Source organism: Egretta garzetta, unplaced genomic scaffold (genome assembly GCF_000687185.1).
Source record: "Egretta garzetta isolate BGI_Z169 unplaced genomic scaffold, ASM68718v1 scaffold70, whole genome shotgun sequence".
NCBI classification, from domain to species: domain Eukaryota; kingdom Metazoa; phylum Chordata; class Aves; order Pelecaniformes; family Ardeidae; genus Egretta; species Egretta garzetta.
This window is the reverse complement of record NW_009258539.1, coordinates 4,611,759-4,633,422: the sequence shown is the minus strand read 5'-3', so window position 1 is coordinate 4,633,422 and position 21,664 is coordinate 4,611,759. Positions and strand designations below refer to the sequence as shown.

At 35.4% G+C, this 21,664-nt stretch overlaps 1 protein-coding gene across 1 annotated transcript in view; it reads right to left on the bottom strand.

Annotated features, from left to right (window-relative positions):
• Nucleotides 1-21,664, bottom strand: part of DMD (dystrophin) — a 1,215,125-nt gene that overhangs the window by 404,194 nt on the left and 789,267 nt on the right. Inside the window, 1 exon segment of the mRNA XM_035901725.1 lies at nucleotides 20,180-20,329. Coding sequence (XP_035757618.1) covers nucleotides 20,180-20,329 — 150 coding nt within the window.

Genomic DNA, 21,664 nt, shown 5'->3' with positions numbered 1-21,664 from the left:
ATTTGCCATATATTAAATTATCTCCATCATTCACTATAGCCACCCAATAACATCCTGTTTAATAAAAATTGACCCATGAGTCAAATTACTTTTTCTATCTTCCTAATCTTGTCAAATAGAATAAAAACACTGCTTTTCCAGAATGGCCCCAGATATGGAAGAAAACAATTAAAAATGCATTCTTTTCCCTTATGTGTTAACCCAATATCTATGCAGACCTTGGCCTAATTTCACAGAAGATTAGTTTCATCTTTTTTACAACTTTTGAATGTTAATCTCCACTGTTTAGTAGCTTTAATATTAATGTAAAAAAGTTCCACAGAAATACTACTGAAAGTAAATAGGTAGTCATAGGCAGATAAAAATCCAAGCTGACTTCTGAAGATCTGAAATTTCAATTCATCTCTTTCCAGTCAACATTAATGAAGCATACTGGGTTTATCACAAGACAGAGAAAGAAAAATTTGTAAAGTTTTTGTGGGGTGCAGGGGAGGGGAGAGTACCGATCACATACTAAGGTGTATTCAATCCAGAGCAGAAGATGAATAGGTTTTGGTGATAGACTGTACTTCAACTTACTGTTTTCAAAAATAATCACGGAAGAAAAGAAAGCAAAATAAATCCCACCTACAGAAAGAGGTAAATTGTGATATAAATAAATGCAGCCTCTTCTTACAAGTTGGCTCCTGCTCTAAAATTATAGCACAAACATAGGATTATAATGTTTTTATATAAAAATAATAATAAAAAAGAAATCTAGGTCAATATGAATCAGTTCATTATATACAGAAATTTAATGTCATCTACTTTCGCCACAGAGATGAAAAGAACAGTAAATAAATAAATAACTGACTTTCCTCAAACTCAAGCTAGGGTTACAGGTAAGCACAGATAAGCATTTTACAAGGCAACACCTTGTAAGATCCAGGTAACATGCTACATGCCACTGTGTGGGAATCAGATTCTTAGATTCTGGATCTTGGGGCTTTCGTTTCTTTTCTTTTTTTTTTTAAGCTCTGGCATCAAACCGTCAAGCTGGCTAATCAAATTAGAGCCTAACGAGTTTAAGGTAATTACAAGTCAACTCATCACGCCAAGGACCGCTGCAGACTGTCTCTTGGGGGACACCTTGATTCCTGAGCTACTTCTACAACTCACCAGAAGCATAATTTGGGAAAACCTCTGTGGAGTAATGGACATGGACATGATGACTGGGTGTCCAAATTTATGCACTTTCTGTGGCAGAGGAGTTCATGAGGAGATAGGGCCCTCCAGAATCTTCCTGACATTTTTACTCACAGGCTTTCAAGCTTGTTATTCACAACTCCAGGAGTTCCACCCCTGAGGTGGATTCTGATGCTGGTGGGACCTACATCCATCCAAGTGCTCTGCTGTCTATGGGCTCTCTCTACAAGTTCTTGGATACCTCCAGGGATAAGTAAGCAATGGCTAGTGTCCCACCCCAATTCTCTTTTCTACATTTTTGCTTTTGGCCCCCTTCCTCTTTGTCCTCCTTTTATTCATTTGTTGTCTCAGGGTATTTTATTTAAGAAAGACTGTTAGGTTTTATCAGAGGAGGGCTGATGACCTTTTCTAAGGGGAAAGACCACTCAGAACAGTGACCATAAGGTAACACCTGCAGAAGAGTAAAAACAGGGCAAACAGGTGAGATGCTTTCCCCCAGATCTGCCAACTGAACACAGGCCTGATTAAGGAGTGTTATAGGCTGGTAAGGAAGACAAGGTGCGAAAGAAAAAAAAACTGCAGAAAGGACAACTTCAACTGGAACATCTTTCTAAAAATCTAGATTAGCATTTTGCATACAAAGTAAATATTTTCAACTTCGCCTTATTTGGCAGCAGATCAACAATAAAAACATACCTTGGTTTATAACCAAAGCAAAAAAGTAAATTTGCAAGTGCAAAGGACAACAAAAGTATGGATTATTCCTTCAAAGAAAAAATGCTGATTTCAACATCAAAGGACTATATAATTTCAATGATACGTGTCAAAACATTCATCTCAAAGCATGTGATGCATCTAAAATTTTGTACTTTAGTTCAAGTGTTAATTAAGTTAGATTAATTGGAAGCTTAGTAACAGAATAATAGAAAAGATTTAAGCTCTAAATTGGGAAACAGTAGAAGAGCCTAATTTTACCAACTGAGACTGGTCTTCACAATACTTAATTTTATTCTAATCTTAAACTATCAGACCATTTCCCACTTATTTAATTTTATGTATTCCAATTTTTGCTCTTTTCATTATAATACTAAAACCCCCACAAATTACCAGCATAGAAACAATAAAGTCTCTCAAAACAAGAGAATACTCTGTGAAATTTGAATAATTGCATATTTTCAAAGCCTAGATCTTTATCTAAATATTTTCAATTTTTCTCCTTATGAATACTAAAATTACTTGTGCTGCTTGTTTCTGTTCCACCTGAACCTCATGTCTTGGAAGATTTTCCTTCACAAGAAGTCTAAATGATAAATCATTATGTTCTTTCCATCCCCACCCCAATCTGATTACTTTGGTGCAAAACGATACAGCTTGGCAGTATAGATCTCCTTGATCATCTCACATGCTCCAGTTTTCCACTACTTTTTCCTACTTTAGCTTTAGATAGTTATTTTTTGGTCTGTACACATAGCTATGTGCATGCTCTATAGGGACGAATTAGAGCTGAACAGATGGAAAAGAATATCAGTTCTTATGACAATAGCATGTATAAAGGGAGGAAGAAGTTGTATAAAGTATGTCACCTGCTGTAAAACCATACTCTGTGTCCCTGTTCTGTTTAATTCCTTATGAATATCCAGAAAAAAGATTCAATTAAAGCAGTATCAATTAAAATAATAGTTGTGGAGTTACAGTTCAACATTGTAACTCAGGAAATGCTGCCCACAATGAAAAAGTTGAAACTAATTAGGTAGAGACAGTAAGAAAGAAAGAATGAACAATGGGGAATAGTATTGCAGAGGTCAGAAATGAATGAACTTGATAAATTACATTACTAGTAAAGCATCACTATCATTATCAGTAGCTGCCACTGATAAAAATAAGGAAAGCCACTGAAATGACTTGCATGCATTGTATTTCAAGTGACCAATGCCTGATTTTGAATATTTCCCTTCTCTCTCACAAACCAATGTCAAGGTCATTTCCTGTTTACCTGAAATGACCAAAGGGAAGATAATGCAGTTATTACCCAGCTGCTTGGGAATATACATGGCGAGATGCATCTCCCCAACATGTCATTTGTCAAAAAAGAATATGGAGAATTTTCCTAATGGTGAGTGGAGAGAAAAGAAATCCCAAATTCCAAATTTTAACAGCACTGTGAATTGGGGGTGGGGGTGGGGTGTGTGTTCCCAACATTAGATAAGGTACGCTTCTCTCTTGCTAGCTGTCTCACCAACCTCTCAATGACAGAACAGCACTTATAAAAGGATCTTATTTGGATGAATCTGACAGTGAATTAAAATTTATCTTTCTTGATATGCATAATATGATAAATTATAATAAACTGCAACGAATACGAGCAACAATATGTTGTAGGGTATTTATGAAGACTGTTAATGTTTTTCTCATACTCCCTCTGATCAACAAAACACTTTATGAAAGTGGGCTTCTAATATAGCATAACTGCTAGTGTCAGGTTTGAAAAAAATCACAATTGTTTGCTTACAGAAAAGTGAAGAATGCTTAGCTTTCTGTATTAATTGCTTTCCTTACTAAACGTAAAACAAGCAGCAGCTTCTGATATATTCTGATTACTGCAAAAATAAAAAATATTAGGAAAAAAAGGAGACAGGTGACTACACTGCAATCAGCCTACAGCGTAACTGGACTGAAAGCAGGTTTTTTATGTTGTCCGAGCCAGGACTTGGATAATAAAGAAATAACTAAAGTCATAACGACTATTAAATGCAAGCTTCAATCCAGACTTACTGATAAATCACAACTGACACTTCCGTCACACTAGTAAGATGATTGAATAAAATAGCAGTTCTTACAGCCATTGTTCTGAAAGTTTTATCTGCCTAAAATCACCATCCTTAGAGCATGTGCAAAAGAATGGTTTAAAATAGAAGGGAGATAAGTTAATTTTTATGCATCATTTCTTCATGAAAAACAATCAGTGTAAGAAAGAGTTTCATATAAGTTCAGTTTGGGATGCCATTTAGTTAATTAACTGAGCCATTTTAATTAAGAAACTCAATATTGACTTTAAAACAAAATCTACATAATTTCTTTAAAACTATGAATATTTATGAGCCATAGTGTCTCTGACAAAGTTGGAGTAAAGACTGTATTATTATAGCAAGATGAAAGCATGCTACTAAAAATATGTACAGAAGATTTTAATTTGTTGTGTAGCTAGTGTTTCATGTTTCCTTACAAGCCTCTGAGGACCTGACCTTGGCATGTGGTTTTGGGGCTTTTTTTTTTAAAAAAAAAACAAACAACTTCTTAACAGTTTATTTGTAATACTCTCAAGTTTCTTTTTTTTTTTTTTTTTTTTTTTTTTACGTCGAAGCAGAATACTAAAGCAGTCTGCAAATCCAATGCACCAAACAATTTTCTGCTTGATCTGGCTGTCTAACTTTTTAAAAAGCAAATAAACATATCCCCCACCCCAATGATTTGTTTTATTTTTCTTGCATGGTAATATGATTGTATATATCACAGTCTTCTGAATCTCTGTATGCTTTTTATATTTAATATTTATAACCAATTGTCATTCATTCTGCTCTCTGCTATCTCAGTGATTCTCCTTTGTCAAGGGCGCTTTTTGAGCACAAGACCCTCCACCTTATATCTTTGCTAAATAATCTAGTCCGCAATTTTCTTTATCTTTGTTTTTTACTCAGTTCCAGAAATCCAAAAGCAGCCACAAAAAGGTTTGCAGTATGATTCCTTCAGTGACTCTTAATGAAGGATATTCTGACAGGAAAATGATTTCTAAATATAAGTGCAATGCCCTTATTGTTCGTTCCCTGGTTTACAGCAGGTAACACTATATCGAACCCTCAGGCTACATACAGTCCAGGAGACAAGCAAACTCCAATATGCACTCCACGGTCCTGGTAGCCTGCCTGACCAGTCAGCCTAAGCTTTTTTCCCATGGAAAGCAGAGCCTGATGTATATGTTGGGAGGAGAAAGGAAAATGGTAGTCCATAGTGCTATTCAGCACAGAGCTGGACATGCTGTTGCGGTGTCCCAGGGAAACACAGCATTACTTTGCGGAGTATGTCAAACACAGTTTGACGTAGTTAAGGGCAATCTCTTCACATGGTTTGGCAAACCATAGTAGTCCTATCTCCACTTTTGGTCTTTCCATGTGACAGAGTTCTTCCTGCCTGTTGCTTTGCCTCACCACTTTTTTCTGCAGCCCTCCTTTTCCTTTTCCTAAGATCACACATCACCCGATTGCTTCACTGTCAAAACCATGCCCAGTACTGAAAGCTCAACTTCAATGCATAATCAGCTCACAGTGGCAATCAGTCAACAGCTAAACTAAACGTATCGATACTTTCTTCCATGCTGTTGCCTACATCTGAGAGAAGCTTCCCAGAAGCATTCATGAAGCTGCTGTGGAGCTTCTAAAAACTGTCATCTGCCAGAATGCCTGACAAGCAAAACAAAGCCAAAAGACATTGCAATGAAAGAAATGACAAATATTTATACAGCATGTAGTACCTTAAAATGCAAACTATAAACTTAGAATCATTATTGGTTTTGCTCACGGAGTTCTCTATGGGGAAAAAAAACGCCAAACCCTTAATGCTTTATTCGGTAGAGAAAATGTATATAATCGGAACTAAGATTTTAACACCGCAATAAAATCAGTATCAAACAGCAACTTCTGGATATAAGCTACATAGAGTAGTAAGTTAGATAACAAATGTATAGATAAACTGTACTATTTCCACAGTAAATAAACAAGGAATTTATTGCATTATCTTTGCCCAGTGTAGATAAATTAGAAGGGGTTGGAATTTTATCTACAGGTGAATATTTATAGCATTCCATAGCAACAAAGAATTTATTCTGTTAAAAATTACAGAAAAAAATACTGTTGGTATTCCAATTCTAGTGAGCGATCTTGATGCCAAGTACTGAGCTGACACATCTAACAGAAAACAACTAACAATGAACTTGCTTTACTTTTTGGTTGTTCTTCAAGAATTACCTGGGTTAGCACTTTGAGATAGGTGACAATTTTTCATTTGAAAGAAACATGCAGTTAATAGAAAAGTTGAGAGTGTGGGAGTTACCTGTAACAGTGCTCGATGTACAATTAGTTTCAGTATCATAACAGGACATTCTCTGTGTAGTGATGATGATGAATTTTTGCAAAGGTGTTTGCTGAGAGAAGTGGCCAAACAAAGGCAAGGCAAGAGGAAGGGAAAAGAGAAGGGGAGGTTTAACTTCAAGGTTATTTCAGACTATTATATTTGTGGAAATTTTAATTATATAAGCATGTCGTAATACAGACAAGCCTATATAATTAAAGTATAATCTTTATCTTGTAAATGGCAAATTAAAAAAAATATTTTAGGTCCCTACAGTCTTCCTGAATAGAAATACATGAAACAACTGACATACAATGGCAGTGTCTGTCTCAGAACTGAAGTTTAAAAAAGCCCAAACCATTGCGATTCATTGGCATGTGACATTATGTGAACTATTGTTCATTGTATGTGAAATCTCTCTCAGTTACACAGTTGTTTCAGTGTAGAAAAATGTGCATGGATTTGCCTTATCTGAAATCTGGTAATTCAGCTAAATCAATATTACCTCAAAAATAGCTGTCAGCACAAATGTCTTGACAATTAGTACTTTTTATACTCAAAGTACTTGGCATGACTTCTTAATTATATGATGAATGTATTCCAGATTCATACGGGAAACAAGAATAAAAAGGAATTTTAAGATGGTTAGTAAGATAGTATGATGTATGTTGCATATATACATACGTATATTTAATCATGATTTTGTGGTCTCCTTGGCTAGCACAGGCTTTTTACCCCTCCATGATTGTATTTCATAAATATTTTTAATTCTTTACTTAAAGTTTAATGTGCAGTGAACAGACCAGGAATGTGGCCTTATGAACACACACCTGAAGTGTTTATGATTAACATGAAACCAAATAGAAATGTTTTATTCATATGTATCATGTGGATTATTATTAAAAGATTTGTGATGTCATCATTTCAATCTAGTTCATCCTCACTGTTTAGGCAGGTACAAAATACCTTTGGATTTGCTATAGATTAACTCTCTTACCTGTACTGTAGATGTTAGCTGGGAGTGGCCATAGAAGAGTCTTGCCATTTAGATTATGAACAGACACACTAATTCAAAGTGAACAACAGAAAAAGTTTATGGGCTACAGGAAATGCTAAGGATTCCTGAGGGAAACACCTGAGAAGATCTGCTCTGCTTCAACAGTCTCCTGGTTTAACAGGACATACCTGTCAATTCGGGATGGCATCTATCTTCATTATTCTGATGGGTTTTAAGGAGTGAGATGAATCATCACTGACCTAAGGGACCTGACCTCAATCTCCACTGAGGTCAGAAATAAAAAAGTTTGAGAATCCATTACAGATCCTATTAATGCATACTTTCAAAAACAAGCACCATACAGTTTTCTGGTGTTCTGAGATGGTAATTAATGAAGGAAAATTGAGTTAGACGCTATGGCAGTGATGAGGGATGCAACAACAGTTAAATTAACTTCTTGGGAGTGAAAAAGAGATATCTAACATCCTAGTCAGGTTTCCAGCTCCAGTAGTCATGAGCTTGTTTTAACCAGGATATTTAAGATGTTCCCTTCAATCAAAACTTTTGAAAGAGCCAGTCACCTTAATTGTTTGACATACTTGATAGCTTTTGTTTAGAAAGTGTTGAAATGGAAGCATAAGACTAAGAGCAATAGTAAGTAGGACCTTTCAGGGCTAAGTCCCAATGAAATCATAGTGGAAAATGAATCTTCCAACATCATATCCAACCTCCAACTTAAATGCTGTGTAACTTCAATGCTATAAAACAATCACAGAAAAGAAAGAACTTTATAAAGTGGGAAACTGCAAAAATTTATCTCAATCTTTCTACACGAACATGACTAGTTAGTGTATGGATAGAAATAAAACTGTTCATTAACTCCTTTAACTTTTAACAGATTTTAAAAAATAATAATAATAATGCATCAGGAATTCTCATGACTACTGGTGTGATATTTATTCATAACTCTATAGCAGTTATTGTCTCTTCTGAGGAAGCTAAGCCCTTTTTTTGCCTTTTGATAAAATGAGTAAAATGTATTAGGATTTCTGATTTGAAAGACAAATTTAGAAATGGATATTTAAATTTCATATTTAGTAATAACATTCAGGACAGTCTTCTATGAAATAATAAAATGATTTATTTTTCAAAAGTAGAAATATATTTAGTGTTGACTACTCAAGATAATTTATTCATTTGTAGTGAGATGTTATGAAAGCAGAAAAAGATATCCACTTAAGAGTTCGTATCAGAGAAAAAAAAAAAAAAGTAAATAGGACTGTTACAAATATTCTTATCCAGAAGCCTAAGGATTTTACAAGACGATTAGCTTTTACTATCCCTAGTTAGAAATATCACACCACCACAAACATCACAACTGATATGCATAGATCTTTTGTGGGTTTGCTTTTAAGAAAATGACATGTTCCTCACTATTGTTTTAGATGGAGAGCTGCTATTTAAGTACATTAGGATTTAACTTTATAAATGCTGTAGCACATAGGGCATTATTCCAAAAGGTCTCATTAGTAACACACATTGTGGAAACATCAAAAGATAAGAGAACAATTCCATTCCACTTCATCCCACCAAATACAAATTTAGTCTTATCAAATGCTGCAAGTCTCTCGTGTTCCTCCTCTTGCAAAACCCTTCCAGAATCTGTTGTCCCTCTTTCATGTGAAGTGGGGGAGACTACAAAGAAAGAGCAGTCATACAAACTGCCCCCTTACCTCCTGAGAAAGTCACAGTAAGAACTAACACTAATTAAGGAATGACTGGAGTCACAGAGGTTGCTGTTGGGGTAACTAAGAGGAACAAAAGGAGGAGGAGAAAAGACAGTCAACAGAAAACCAAGATATATTATTTTGATATATGCTGCAAGAAACTCATGAGAAAATCTGTACAATTTTCTTGTAAGCAGTTCCTTTCCTGTAAGTTTTTTTCATTTTTATGAGTAATATGGCCTGAAAACCACAAATAATACCATGATGAATTTAATCTGTATTTAACTTTCATTATTTTTTTTTATGTTTACTGTCATTTATTGTTAAGCCTAAAACGCAGCTGGAAAACCAAAACTAAGGTAAACCAAATAAAGCTGGAATCTAACATATATAAAAAAGAATGAAACTTAACTGTTCTTAATATACTCAAAACTTGTCTCAAAGGAAAAGAAGGACAAATATTCAGTAGTATGCCACAAGAGCCCTTGATATTGTGCAATTATTGCCTGATTGCTGCAAAAACATTTTGAATATTAGAACTTTTTCCTTGAAGGGACTTCAGAATTACTAATCCTTTCAAAGGAGAGTAAACAATATACTATCGTAGAAGAGCATTTATTAATACTTCTTAACAGGACAAAGAGAATTGGTCATGTCATAAATAAAAAGAGAGCAATCATACATTTCTCTACAGGACTCCTGAAATAATATAAACCAGCATTATTAACCACTTTTACAATGCTTTAAACCTTCAGAATGTTTTAAAATCATGAAATAATTTAATTTTACAATATTCCTATGGGATGGGGAGTTGTGCATAGGAAAATAGAGCAGCTGGAAAATTAAGCAACTTCCCTGACATTTCCAGTCTGTGGGAAGTGACAAGATCAAAATGATCTCTGTAAAGTATCATACCCAAATATACTATCTATCAGGATGTTACAGCACTAAGAACTTTCTTTTTCTGATGCTGTGCTGGTGCATCTATTTATTCATAGCGCTTTATTAGGGGGACACAAATTTTTGTTTAATTTTCACTCATAAATGAGGAAAATATATATTGGAGTGTATATGTTAATAAATTAAAAATATACCAATGCAATAAGCTGTGCAAAGCACATGCCTGTAGGGGAGCAGAGAAGGGGGCTGCTTATCTTCATATTATGCAAGCTTGGCTGCCAAAGTTGAAAGGATGGCTTTTTGGATTTCAGGGAAAAAGGCTTCTCCAGACACTGTTTCAGGCTACATCTAACCTGCTGGACACAGAGGTGGTTCTGAACGCCTAGAGGTGAGTGCATGCCCTGACCGCATCCTGGCCCCACACTGTGATAAGTCCTAAGTGTACACAAGCTGTCACGTTTATTTGCATGGGAAGGAAGCCTAGGCTTGGGGCCACACTGAAGTTGTACTGTGCTCCTGTCAGACCCCTGAAATGAGGGAACCAGGACCCTCTGGTACGCCGCAACACAAACATACCACTCTCCATAGGAGAAACACAAAGAAGCTGTAGTATGCAACTAAACAAGGATACATACCAAGTATAACTAAAGTTAAACAATCTGCATCCATTTTTACAGACAAAATCATTCCATAAGCAAATTTCTTTCCTCAATCAGCTCTTTGTTTCTGCTGTTCAAAGAAGAAAGTGGAACTAAGCAATGACAAGCCTTCCCAATTCACTTTATTGTCCATAAGTCTCACTGGTTTTGAACACAGAACAGATGAATGGGTCTGGTAGGCTACATTACCTACACAGTAAGGATGACCAGCATCTTCTCTGTGGTTAAAATAGCAAAACATACTTTTATGCAGCCAGATTGGGACTTTTTTCTTTATTCTTAGAAATAAAGCTTTTAAGTTGTGTCTTTATCAAAATTCTCTCCTTTGAAGGACTTAAAAACTCTCTGCATTTCCTTTCTACCCCTTTATATTGCAGGACAGCACTTTAAATTTCACTAAAGCCTAGGAATTTCTTATGACCTTATTAAGTGAATGACACCTCAGTCTTCAGTGCCTGAAACTGTACTTCAATATAGCAGAATTTCCCCACTCAACTCCTTGACATAGGATGCTGTGTGCTTAAAGTTTACATCAACTTAAATGACTTTGGCACATTTTTTTCTATTTAATAGTAACTTCTAAATTCTTCTATGAATTTGTCCAGATACCATTTAAGATCATGTATATTTTTAGCGTACTACCTTTTCTTCATTAATATGGTCTTCTTCAGGCAACTGATTTTAGGCATTATCAGATGGCGAAATGGACGCGGTCAGAGGCTGCATGAAGTTTTTGTTTGTCCCAAATTGTCCACTGGTATGTTCTCATGCAAAATTAAATAAAGAGGGCACTCTCTTCTTTAAATTTTGTATCTTTGGTATGTAGTATGAATATAGCTCATTTTTTGACCTCAGTATTCCGCTTGAATAACTGACTTGTATAGAAGATTCCAGAAATCCACACAAACTTCTCTAGAAACAGATTATTCATCTGCATTTTGCAAGTGAGAACAAACATAGTCTTCCTAACCTGATCCAATCTAAAATAAGGTATTATTTGCTATCAGCATCTTCTACACATGAAGGAACCCATAACATTGTAAAAACACTATTATTATCTATATCATTTGGGCCAATAGCAAAGAAAATTATTATTATATTTTAACTACTGCTTCACAGTTTTCACTACCTGGCTTCCTATTTAATCTGGCTTTTACATTAAAATTTTGTATAATAATAAGGCTCCCTGGAAGATTCCTATCTAATATCATAGTTTTCTGGAACAGCCGCATTCTGTTATGACTGATGCTTATATACAGAAGAATTTGCACTGTTATTTGGTTCATTCTGAATACATTAAAGTATTTGTTTTTAATAAAAGTGAATATTCTTTCTCACCCACTGTTTGTTGTTTGGGGTTTTTCTATTGTTTTGTTTGTTTGTTTTATCAACTATCAACTGGGTCATGTACTAAGTCATGGATAGGAAAGTGAGTGAGGTTGGGGGTCTATTGAAGGTTTCTTTCAATGGGATGCTCTTCACTTCTATTTCAGAAAAAATATTTTCTAGATTACCTTTGCTTCAAAGTTTTAGTAGATGCAGTGGCTGTGTTTCTCTCACTAAATACGTTGAATGACAAAAGGAAGCTAAGGGATCTGGAACATTTTTGTCCACCATCACAAAAAAAACCCTGCTATTAAAATTATTTTTTGTTTAAGATTAAAGCCAATGGATCAGCTATAGTTTTCCCTTGGTGATATTCCAGATACAGCATAAATTACATATTTTTCAATTCCTTCTGCTCCTAAGAACTGCATTAATCTGATTTTAATTCTGGTCTTATAAATCCCCAAAACCAGACATTTTAAATAAAATACACTTTAAATTGAAAAAAGCAGCAATTATATAAAATGTCTAGATTTTTTTTTTAAGGTTGTAAAATGTAGTTCTTGTAAAGCAACAGTTAAAGAAAAAGAAAAAAAACATTGACTGTCATACCATAGCAATATTCACCTCATTTGTATCTCATTTATATTTTGGTTGGGGGTGAAAATTGAAACCAACACAGGTCTGTGTAGAAATTTTGGTTCTTTTCAAAGGTGGCACAAAATTTTAAAGTCTCTTAGTGCTAATTTTTCAGATTTAAAGACCCTTGCATCCAAAGCTGAGCCTTAAATCAGGCTCAAAGCGATCTGTTAGTCTAAGCCTGATCTGTTATCGTCTCTTATTTTATACACAGCAAATAACAAATCTTTCAGTGTAAGTTAAACCAATTCATTTTCTTCCATCTACTGTGAAAACCTATACTTAGCCTTGGTTGTAGGCATTCATGGAGCTATTATAATTCAGCATTCAAATTACATCAACAAAAAAAAAAGTCTCCTTAAGTTTTACAATTGTCTCCTTTCTGAAGAAAATCATTAGGATGACTTACGGTATAGCATGTAGAGTGGAACAAAAACTAACGTTTGAAGCTGCCAAAATGACTAAAATGACTAAAAATTGCCTCTGATCACAGAGTAGGCTGTAGGGCCCAATTTCCATTGTCCTCTGTCTTCTAACACATGTAATCCATTGTTTTTGAAATATCTAAGTATTGCAACAGCTTTAAATCAATACAGCCAGAAAACTTTCAATATGTATAGCCAAAAAAAAAAATAGGAAAAAACCCAAAGGGATTATTTTTCTTGCTTGGAATGTGAAAAATAAATCAGACATTCATATTGGGCTACAAATGCTTTAGTCCATACTTTCTTGTTTACCTTATTTTCACAATCTGTAAGACAATTTTATTTTAAGAAAAGAGGAAAAGAGAAAAAAAAAAAAAAGGCATGGTATTATCAATATTCCATGAGATCATAAGACCAATTCTTATGGTCTTGGAAAAAAAAACAAACCAAACCAACCAAGCAAAAAAACCCAGAACACACACACACACACACAAAAAAACCCAAACCAAAACACCAAACCCAAATAAAAAAAAGCCTCTTCTACTTATCTGTGGAATTCTTAGTTGAAATGCACAGTCAGTTTCTCTTTTCACAACCTGCAAATGTGTGCTATAAGTGAATGTACTTATATTTCTTACTAATTGGATGCAAAGTTTTGTCATCATTGCTCTATATGTTTCTTTTGAAAACAACAGTACATACCAATTTTCTTAAATGACCCAAACGGAATCCTATTGAAGTTCTCTGGTCATATTTAAAAGATATATGTATATATGTGTATAACATATATCAGGTTTAGGCTGCAAGACCGTTTATAAGTTATTATAAGGTTGTTCAGACTTATCATAAATGACTTTAAGAATGAAGATGAAAATATTAAAATGGAAACCAAATTATGAATCATATGATACAACTTACAGGAAGTGGCTAAATTAAACTATGTATTATATTACTTCCCTCCACCAATTTTATTCCTGGAAAAGAATAGCTAACCAACTTAGTTCCAAAATAACAGAATCCATATTTTAGTTGATCAAGTAAATAACAAACCAGATTTTCTATTTAATGTTTCATATCACATATGAAACAAATTGTGCTTTTGGATATACAGGTATTTCCTACTTCTTCAGCTTCAGAAAAAGGGAGGGCTTCTACAGACCAGCAATTGAAAGAAAAATATTTAGTCCCCTTCAAGATGGCTTCCTTAATTCTCCCCTATTCAATTCCTATGAATATTCAACTTCTTTATTGGTGTAAGGACTTGAAGGTGTTTCCTGTTTGAATAACAAGCGGGAAAAAGGGACAGATCAAAAACCTTATAGATCTCCATGCACAGAAGAGGTAGGCTTATAAAATCTTACATCATCTTAGGTGCAGAAGCTCTTCTACCATAATGTGGACAACATTACTGACTTGGAACACAGTGATCTTTTCATTGTCCTCTCAGAAATTCAAAGATCCAGTGTCAAATAAAATTTATGTTCTCCCAGACAGAAACATTACTAAGGCAGGCAATAGTTCAGAATAAGTTTCTGTTGCCAAGTAGGCTGGAACGGGAAGCATATCCTTGAGTGTACCTGGGCAGCAGCAGTCTTTAGTTGTCTTTGCAGCGAGGTTGACACCCCAGGATGCCCAACCATACGGAGTAGAAAATAAGACACAAATATCAAATGCAAAGACTGAGTGTAACCCCATTCAGGTCTGTCCTACATGAGATACTGGTGGAAATTTCACAGTTCTGTTATTTAGTAAGGTTACTGTTTAGTTAAACAACCCTCCATATTACATAGTTAGCAACTAGTGCCAAAAAAGACCCACTATAGAAATACAGAAGTATAGAAATATGGGTATATCATACATATATAATATATTTTCCTATTACCAGTAGGAATATTTCAGTACATCCTTGTTTATAATCTACATATACACATTATTTTCTAGTTAGACTAAAAATAATGGTCAAAGCACTGACCTTCAAAGTAAGATTTAGACTAACAAAATCTCCAGAAAAATAATTAGTTTCAAACATTACTCAACAGCACTGGAAAATTAAAGGCATATAAATTTTAATATAACCTAGCCTAAAATAAATTAATCGGCATTGTTTTACTTCTGTGCTGTGTTATGACACCCTGTATGCTCTAGTACGGCTGGGAAACAGCAATTTATCTTTACATCACTAGTAAATTTGCCTTTTTAAATATTAATTAGTGGTAGCTGCTAGCAACACTCAGATAAAAAGGAATGAAACCAATATATACTTGTTTCTTAGAGCTTGTGACATTCTCATGTTTGTCCAACCAACATATACTTCAAACATACACATCAAACTTCATTTTGCTATATGTCAAGCCATTTGTCAGTATGGCGGATAACATGAATGTGGACTACACCTAATTAGCAATCTATGGCAAGCTGTCATAGGTAATTTAACATAACACAACACTTTATTGCATTTAAGGGAATCAGGTAATTTATTAATTGAAAGCAAATTCAGAAAAAAATATCAACCTTTTGATCCCCAAAATTCTGGGTATGTTATTCTATTTTCAGATTGAAAGCACAGAAACCAAACTGTAGTGTTCATTTTCCAAGCTCTTTCCCCCTCCATCCCACAAATAACAATAGTAACAATTGTTCTAGTTTCAGCTGGGAACTCAAACTAAGTTGCAATGACATGCTGGAAATTTGATGTAATCTGTTTGAGGTAATCTATAAATAATTACTACTCAAGGCAAGTTACAATACATGAACTATAACCTTGTTATGACTTTGTCTTTCTGGACTTTCTAGGCCCATCTGTTTTTCTCTACACTTGATCAACCAAGCTAAGATGACCTATACTTTTCCTGGTGGTACAGAAAATGTTCACAAATTATAGCCATGTCACTCCACTCCAATTTTTTTTTTTGTCCACATAGCAAAACAAATTGATTTGCTGTGGCTGTAAACAGTGAAATAGTTTCTTCAGTGTCTAGTAATTAGTTTTAATACTAGCAGACAAATTAAAAGGCAACAAAACAAAATGTCTCCATCAGGCACTTATAATAACCTTCATAATACATACAGTAGGCGTTGTGAAGACTAAGGTGGATAAATGAGGAGAATGCTGATTTTGGCATCCAGCTTACTTTCAGATAATCTAGCTCATCCCTCTTGGCTGACACCAGACCAAGAATAATATTAAAGAGTAATAAACTCCTTCCAGCAAACCTCTGATTCCATGGTTCACTGGTCTCAGACCTAATCTATCAATCTATTTACTGAACAGTAAAAGGTAAGAAACCCATTACAGATCTGTTATATACCCTGGCAGGTGGTATATGACAAAAACTGAATTCATCACAAACTCCAGTGCCTAGTACCCTTTTTTGTATACTTTGAAGCACTAGGTGGTTAGCTTACTTAGCTATAACAGCAGAGGATACTTGGAGCTTTGAGAATAAACAAAAAATTCTTGATGTGAAGGCAGAAAAATAGTTATAAACCACTTCATTTTTCATACTGTTAGGACTTCACAAAGATAGTGGTATTTTCATTTTTACAAGAAATACTGGCTTTGGAGAGAGTACAATAAGTAAAACCAGGCTAGAATTTAAAAGTCAGGCTTTCAAATGTGGGCTTTAATCTTCATTCTCTGCTTAAACTATGTCTGAAGTAGCAGCCTATTAGAATCACTATTCAATAAAGTTGTCTAAAGAAATGCAATTTTAAAATTATTACTATCCAAAGGAAGAAAAACTCCTCATATATCTATTCTCAAGGTCATCAGCACCTGATATAAACACCTAAAAGCAAAGACAATACTGAAGCAAAAGCAAAAAAGCTTCTTTTATGTGACTGTAATTCCTTTCATACTCAATTTCTTTTCTCAGCTTATTTCCATTGCTGTAGGGCAACAGTTTCTGTGACTGTAAAGAAGGTTTGAAAAAGACTTATTTCAAATATGTCACCTTGAAGGTTAAGACTCACAGGTGTTGTCCCCCATTCCCCTGCTTGGCAGATCAAAGCAAAACAAAAATTTGTCATAACCCTATGAGATATTTGGTTACATTCTCAGCTGGTGTAAATTGTCACAGCTTTTCTGAAGTAAACAGTTACTCTAGTGTATGCCAGATAAGGGCCTACCTTACATTATTTATGTTACTGTCACATATGTTTCGTATTTTGAAAAGAATATCGTCCTGCAATATGAGATAATCAGAAATGTTAGATTGTTACATGTTCATTTCTAGCAGATGCCAGAAAACAAAACAAACAGCTAGAAACACAGGATTAAAGTACAAGATAGATACACTCTTAGAAGGGGATGGAGAGACAGAAAAGCCCCAGAGAAATCTCTGTGTGATGAAGTTTGTCCACTGTGCTTTGAGGAACACAAAAATATATATCCTCATCAAAACAACGGGCTACAGAACCATCCTCAGGTGACCTACAGAAGTTTGCCTGATATAAAAGTGCCAGAACTGTGAGCTTTGGCTTGCGGTAAAATCTGTGGGGGTTTTTTTCAGTGCTTACAGATCTATAACTGAAGGAAGACAACATATGTCCCTGTGTCAGGCCTGCAGACTTTTTTTTCCATGATTTCTAATTTTATTACAGACCCTACAGTTTCAGAGGAGAAACTGAAAAAATTAATTGAAGCATCCTACACTGAGAAAATGAAAAGAAAAAAAGTAAAAGAAAAAATAAGTATTTTTATCTTCAGCTTCATTGGAAAAATCCAGTGACAGAAACACCAAATTAGCTTCCAACTTCCCACCCCCCTACCTCTCAAGTTCATACAGGAAATAGATAAGCTGCAGAGAAAGAGAACACCTTCAGAGAACATGTATGGATTTGGGTCTTGTTGTTTTCAAATTCAGTTTCTGTTCATCTGCATTTTTCAGATTCTTTAGATCCAGCTACCAAGGGAGAGTAAGAACTTCTCAGTTTTATACATCTCCATAAGTAGATAACTGAACTCAAAATAATGCGGTTAAGAAGTAGTCTCAAATGGAAGTTTAATTAATGAAATAAATAATAAATGAATAGATGAAAGTTTTCAAGTGGTAAATTCCAAGCCTAATGTCTTGCCAGAAACATTAGTTACATCTAGGAGGTGTAAACTTGTAAAGAGAATGATCTGCTAAACAGTAGCTTTGTCCCCCATATTTTATCCAGACCGAACTACTTTCAACAGCATTCACAGTTGTTCTGACTGTGATGAGCAACCTGAAATATTTCAGCAAGCAGAAAATTAAAATGTAAAGTTTTTAGGTATATGACTACTCAGTAAAGGCTTACATTCAGAGACAAATTACAGAATTTTTTAAAATGTATTTGTGTAATTTTACTAAACATATTTTTTTTCCTGAAAACTGATGTTGTCCTTTTAATACTACAGCTCAGATATTCAAATTGTGGTGCCTAAAATCAGCTATGCATACACTTGCTTCAGCTTATAAATAACACTGGTTTGATCTTGAAGTGTTCTGAATTCTTCTATATACATTGATTTCAGAAACCCATTTGTAGAGAAAGAGATACTTCTGTCCAAGCACCCAAATAACAATTAATGTGTCCAACTTGAAGTTTGTGAATACAATCAATATTTATTATCCACTTTTGTTTCAGCCATTAGCTAATATTCTGTGCCTTGCCAAACTGTTCCTGTTAGGAAGACACTAATGAGAGTCCCACATCAAATAAGTTCCTGTTTATTTCCCAGGTTTGTGCTTGAAATTCCACTGTCTTTACAGGAACAGTAACAAAAAAAAAAAAAAAAAAAAAGCCCCAGGATGAAATATACTTGACAAAAAACTCTAGAGGTTAATTTCCCAGATTCTGATTCAGTCTCAAGGGAAATCCTTCAGCCAGTTCTGCCCAGACTAATCCACACCTTGGGTGGTGGTCCTCTTGACAATGCGTTCTACCATTTCTGCTACATGAAGTATGGAGAGCACTCAAATTATCTACCTCTCTTCACCAGATTTGCTATTCATTTCCAGCTGTCCTGATTGGTACAGTTTCCAACTGTCCTGGTTTCAGCTGGGACAGAGTTAATTTTCTTCCCAGTAGCTGGCATAGGGCTGTGTTTTGGATTTGGTACTAGAAGAATGTTGATAACACCCTGATATTTTGGTTGTTGCTGAGCAGTGCTTACACCAGTCAAGGACTTTTCAGCTTCCCCTGCTCTGCCAGGTGCACAAGAAGCTGGGAGGGGGCACAGCCAGGACAGCTGACCCCAACTGGCCAAAGGGATATTCCACACCATAGGACGTCATGCTCAGTATATAAAGCTGGGGAAGAAGAAGGAAAGGGGAAGGGGGAAGGGTAAAGGGAGGTGGGGGGTGGGGTGTTTGGAGTGATGACGTTTGTCTTCCCAAGTCGCCATGGAACCCTGCTTTCCTGGAGATGGCTGAGCACCTGCCTGCCTATGGGAAGTAGTGAATGAATTCGTTGATTTGCTTTACTTGCACATGCGGCTTTTGCTTTCCCTATTAAACTGTCTTTATCTCAATCCACGAGTTTTCTCACTTTTACCCTTCTGATTCTCTCCCCTCCCTCTCACTGTGGGGGAGTGAACGAGCAGCTGCATGGCGCTTAGTTGCCGGCTGGGGTTAAGCCATGACAGCAACACAAAAATATGCTACTTCAACAATAAAATACAACAAAATACTCCCTTACTTCTCTCCAAGAGTATGGAGATCCCAGAAAGAAAAATGAGTGGTACTTTGCTGCTCAGAAATCAGAACTCAAACTCAAGGTTGGAAGAAGCATGGTGGAACGTGAAACAGTAGTTGCAGCTTCCACCTAGTGGCTGGGGAGACGAGAGAATTGGGAAGTGTTTTCATAAAAGCAATTAGCCATTTGCTAATGCCTCTCACAAACCTGAGTCACAAAAGCTGGAATATTTGCTGTACCCTCAAAACAATCAGGCTACAAAATCCATGCTCGGTATTCCACCTTTAGGCACCAGACCTGTAATTCAGGGAGTATATTTGGATGCAACATCATCACTTCAGGCACTAATGGTCTTGGTTTGCTGTCATTGTTTCTCACAGCAGTATATTGTACACATTTTTCTTACTCAGGTTCATTATACATACAAATGTCTCTTCATACAGAGAAAAATAATACGTATCAGAAAATATATAGTGCAAATATTTGCTTCAGATTAAAATTTTATGCCACAGTTATATCACTAATATGTCTAACCTTTAACAAGCGATGGTTAGCCTCCTTCAGTGTACTCTCAAGCTTATGTTTTTTGTCTGGGTTCAGTGATGCACTTCCAAGTGCTATTCCTCCAGTTTCATTTAATCGCTTCACTATTCCCTTGTGTGGCGGCAGCTCTTCAAGTCTTAACTGGAACAGACAAATACAGCAGTTAAGATGAACTGTGGTGGAATTTTCAGCTCTCTTATCTTCACCCTTATCGATCTGTGTATCAACTGAAGGAATAAACTCAATTCAAAACAAAGTAACCGTTGCTTTCTGGATGTAGAAGGCTAAACACCCCTCCCCCAAAGAGACTGTATGAGTGGATTGTGCCTAAAGAGAGTCTTAAAAGCCAAACTAACCTCATCATGTACATGTATGTTCATAAAACACCGCCCCCCTCACCACCACGCCCCCAAAAAATCCCCTCCAACACACACAAGTAAAGCCAAAGGATGCAAGGCACCATCTAAATGTACCACTTCTCCATCCTGTGTGCGGTTACTGCAAACTTACATTGTCAAAGTAACTTGATATATCAAGTAAGGATAATGTAAATAAATGACAAAGTTCTTCATATTCTTTTTTTTTTATTATTAACATAATCAGGTAGGTATGAAATGAGCCACAGTGCAAGCCAATGCATTATTATTTGCTGCATCAGGATGTATTCTGTTGTGCAGTTCCAAAAGAACAAGGTGGACTGTAAAACCAAGATACAAATAAGAGATGCTAACACCTTTAATTTTGGATTATGTATTCCTTGGGAATGTTACAATTGGGAAATATTTGTGTATAAAGGAAGAGGGGGAGTCTTCATGGTTCTAAACAATCAATCTAGACTTTAAAATTGTATTCATGTCTGCAAACTATAAGATGCATCTAACACCCCTTATATATATTTCTTTGTCTTTCTTCTGGTGTCCTCAACAATGGAGGCAAAGCCTCACAAATTCTCCGTCCAACATGCTGACATCTTATGCTAAACAGTCAGAGGGACAAACTCAGCACATGGTTAAGTCTTCATTTCCTCAAATGCTATGCAGTAATATTTATCCCATTTTTGTTTATTTAAAAAAAAAACTTGAAGATAGATTTTTGCGAAAGAATCTTGGATTTTTTTCAGATTTTTTTGAAAGAAACAGAAGAAACTGACAATTTTCCTTCAGATTCTTTAGTGCCCTATTCCATAACTCACTGAATTTGTTCAACTTGGATTGGCATAGAGGATAACCAGTCCTTATCCTCAAGAGAGGACAGGAAACCTGTAGGCAGGTATTCTGTAAGTAATATGCATTTTCCAACTACAGTTTAATGTATTATTGTGCAAGTTATTAAACGTAGTCATTCTATTGGACACATTTGAGAAACTAAACAGAGCAACTTCTATTGGATTATTTATTAAAGCTTTTAGATTATGATACTGCTAACATCTTCATGAAAATAGTCCAAACTTTAAAAACATTCAGTATTCTGTCGGGT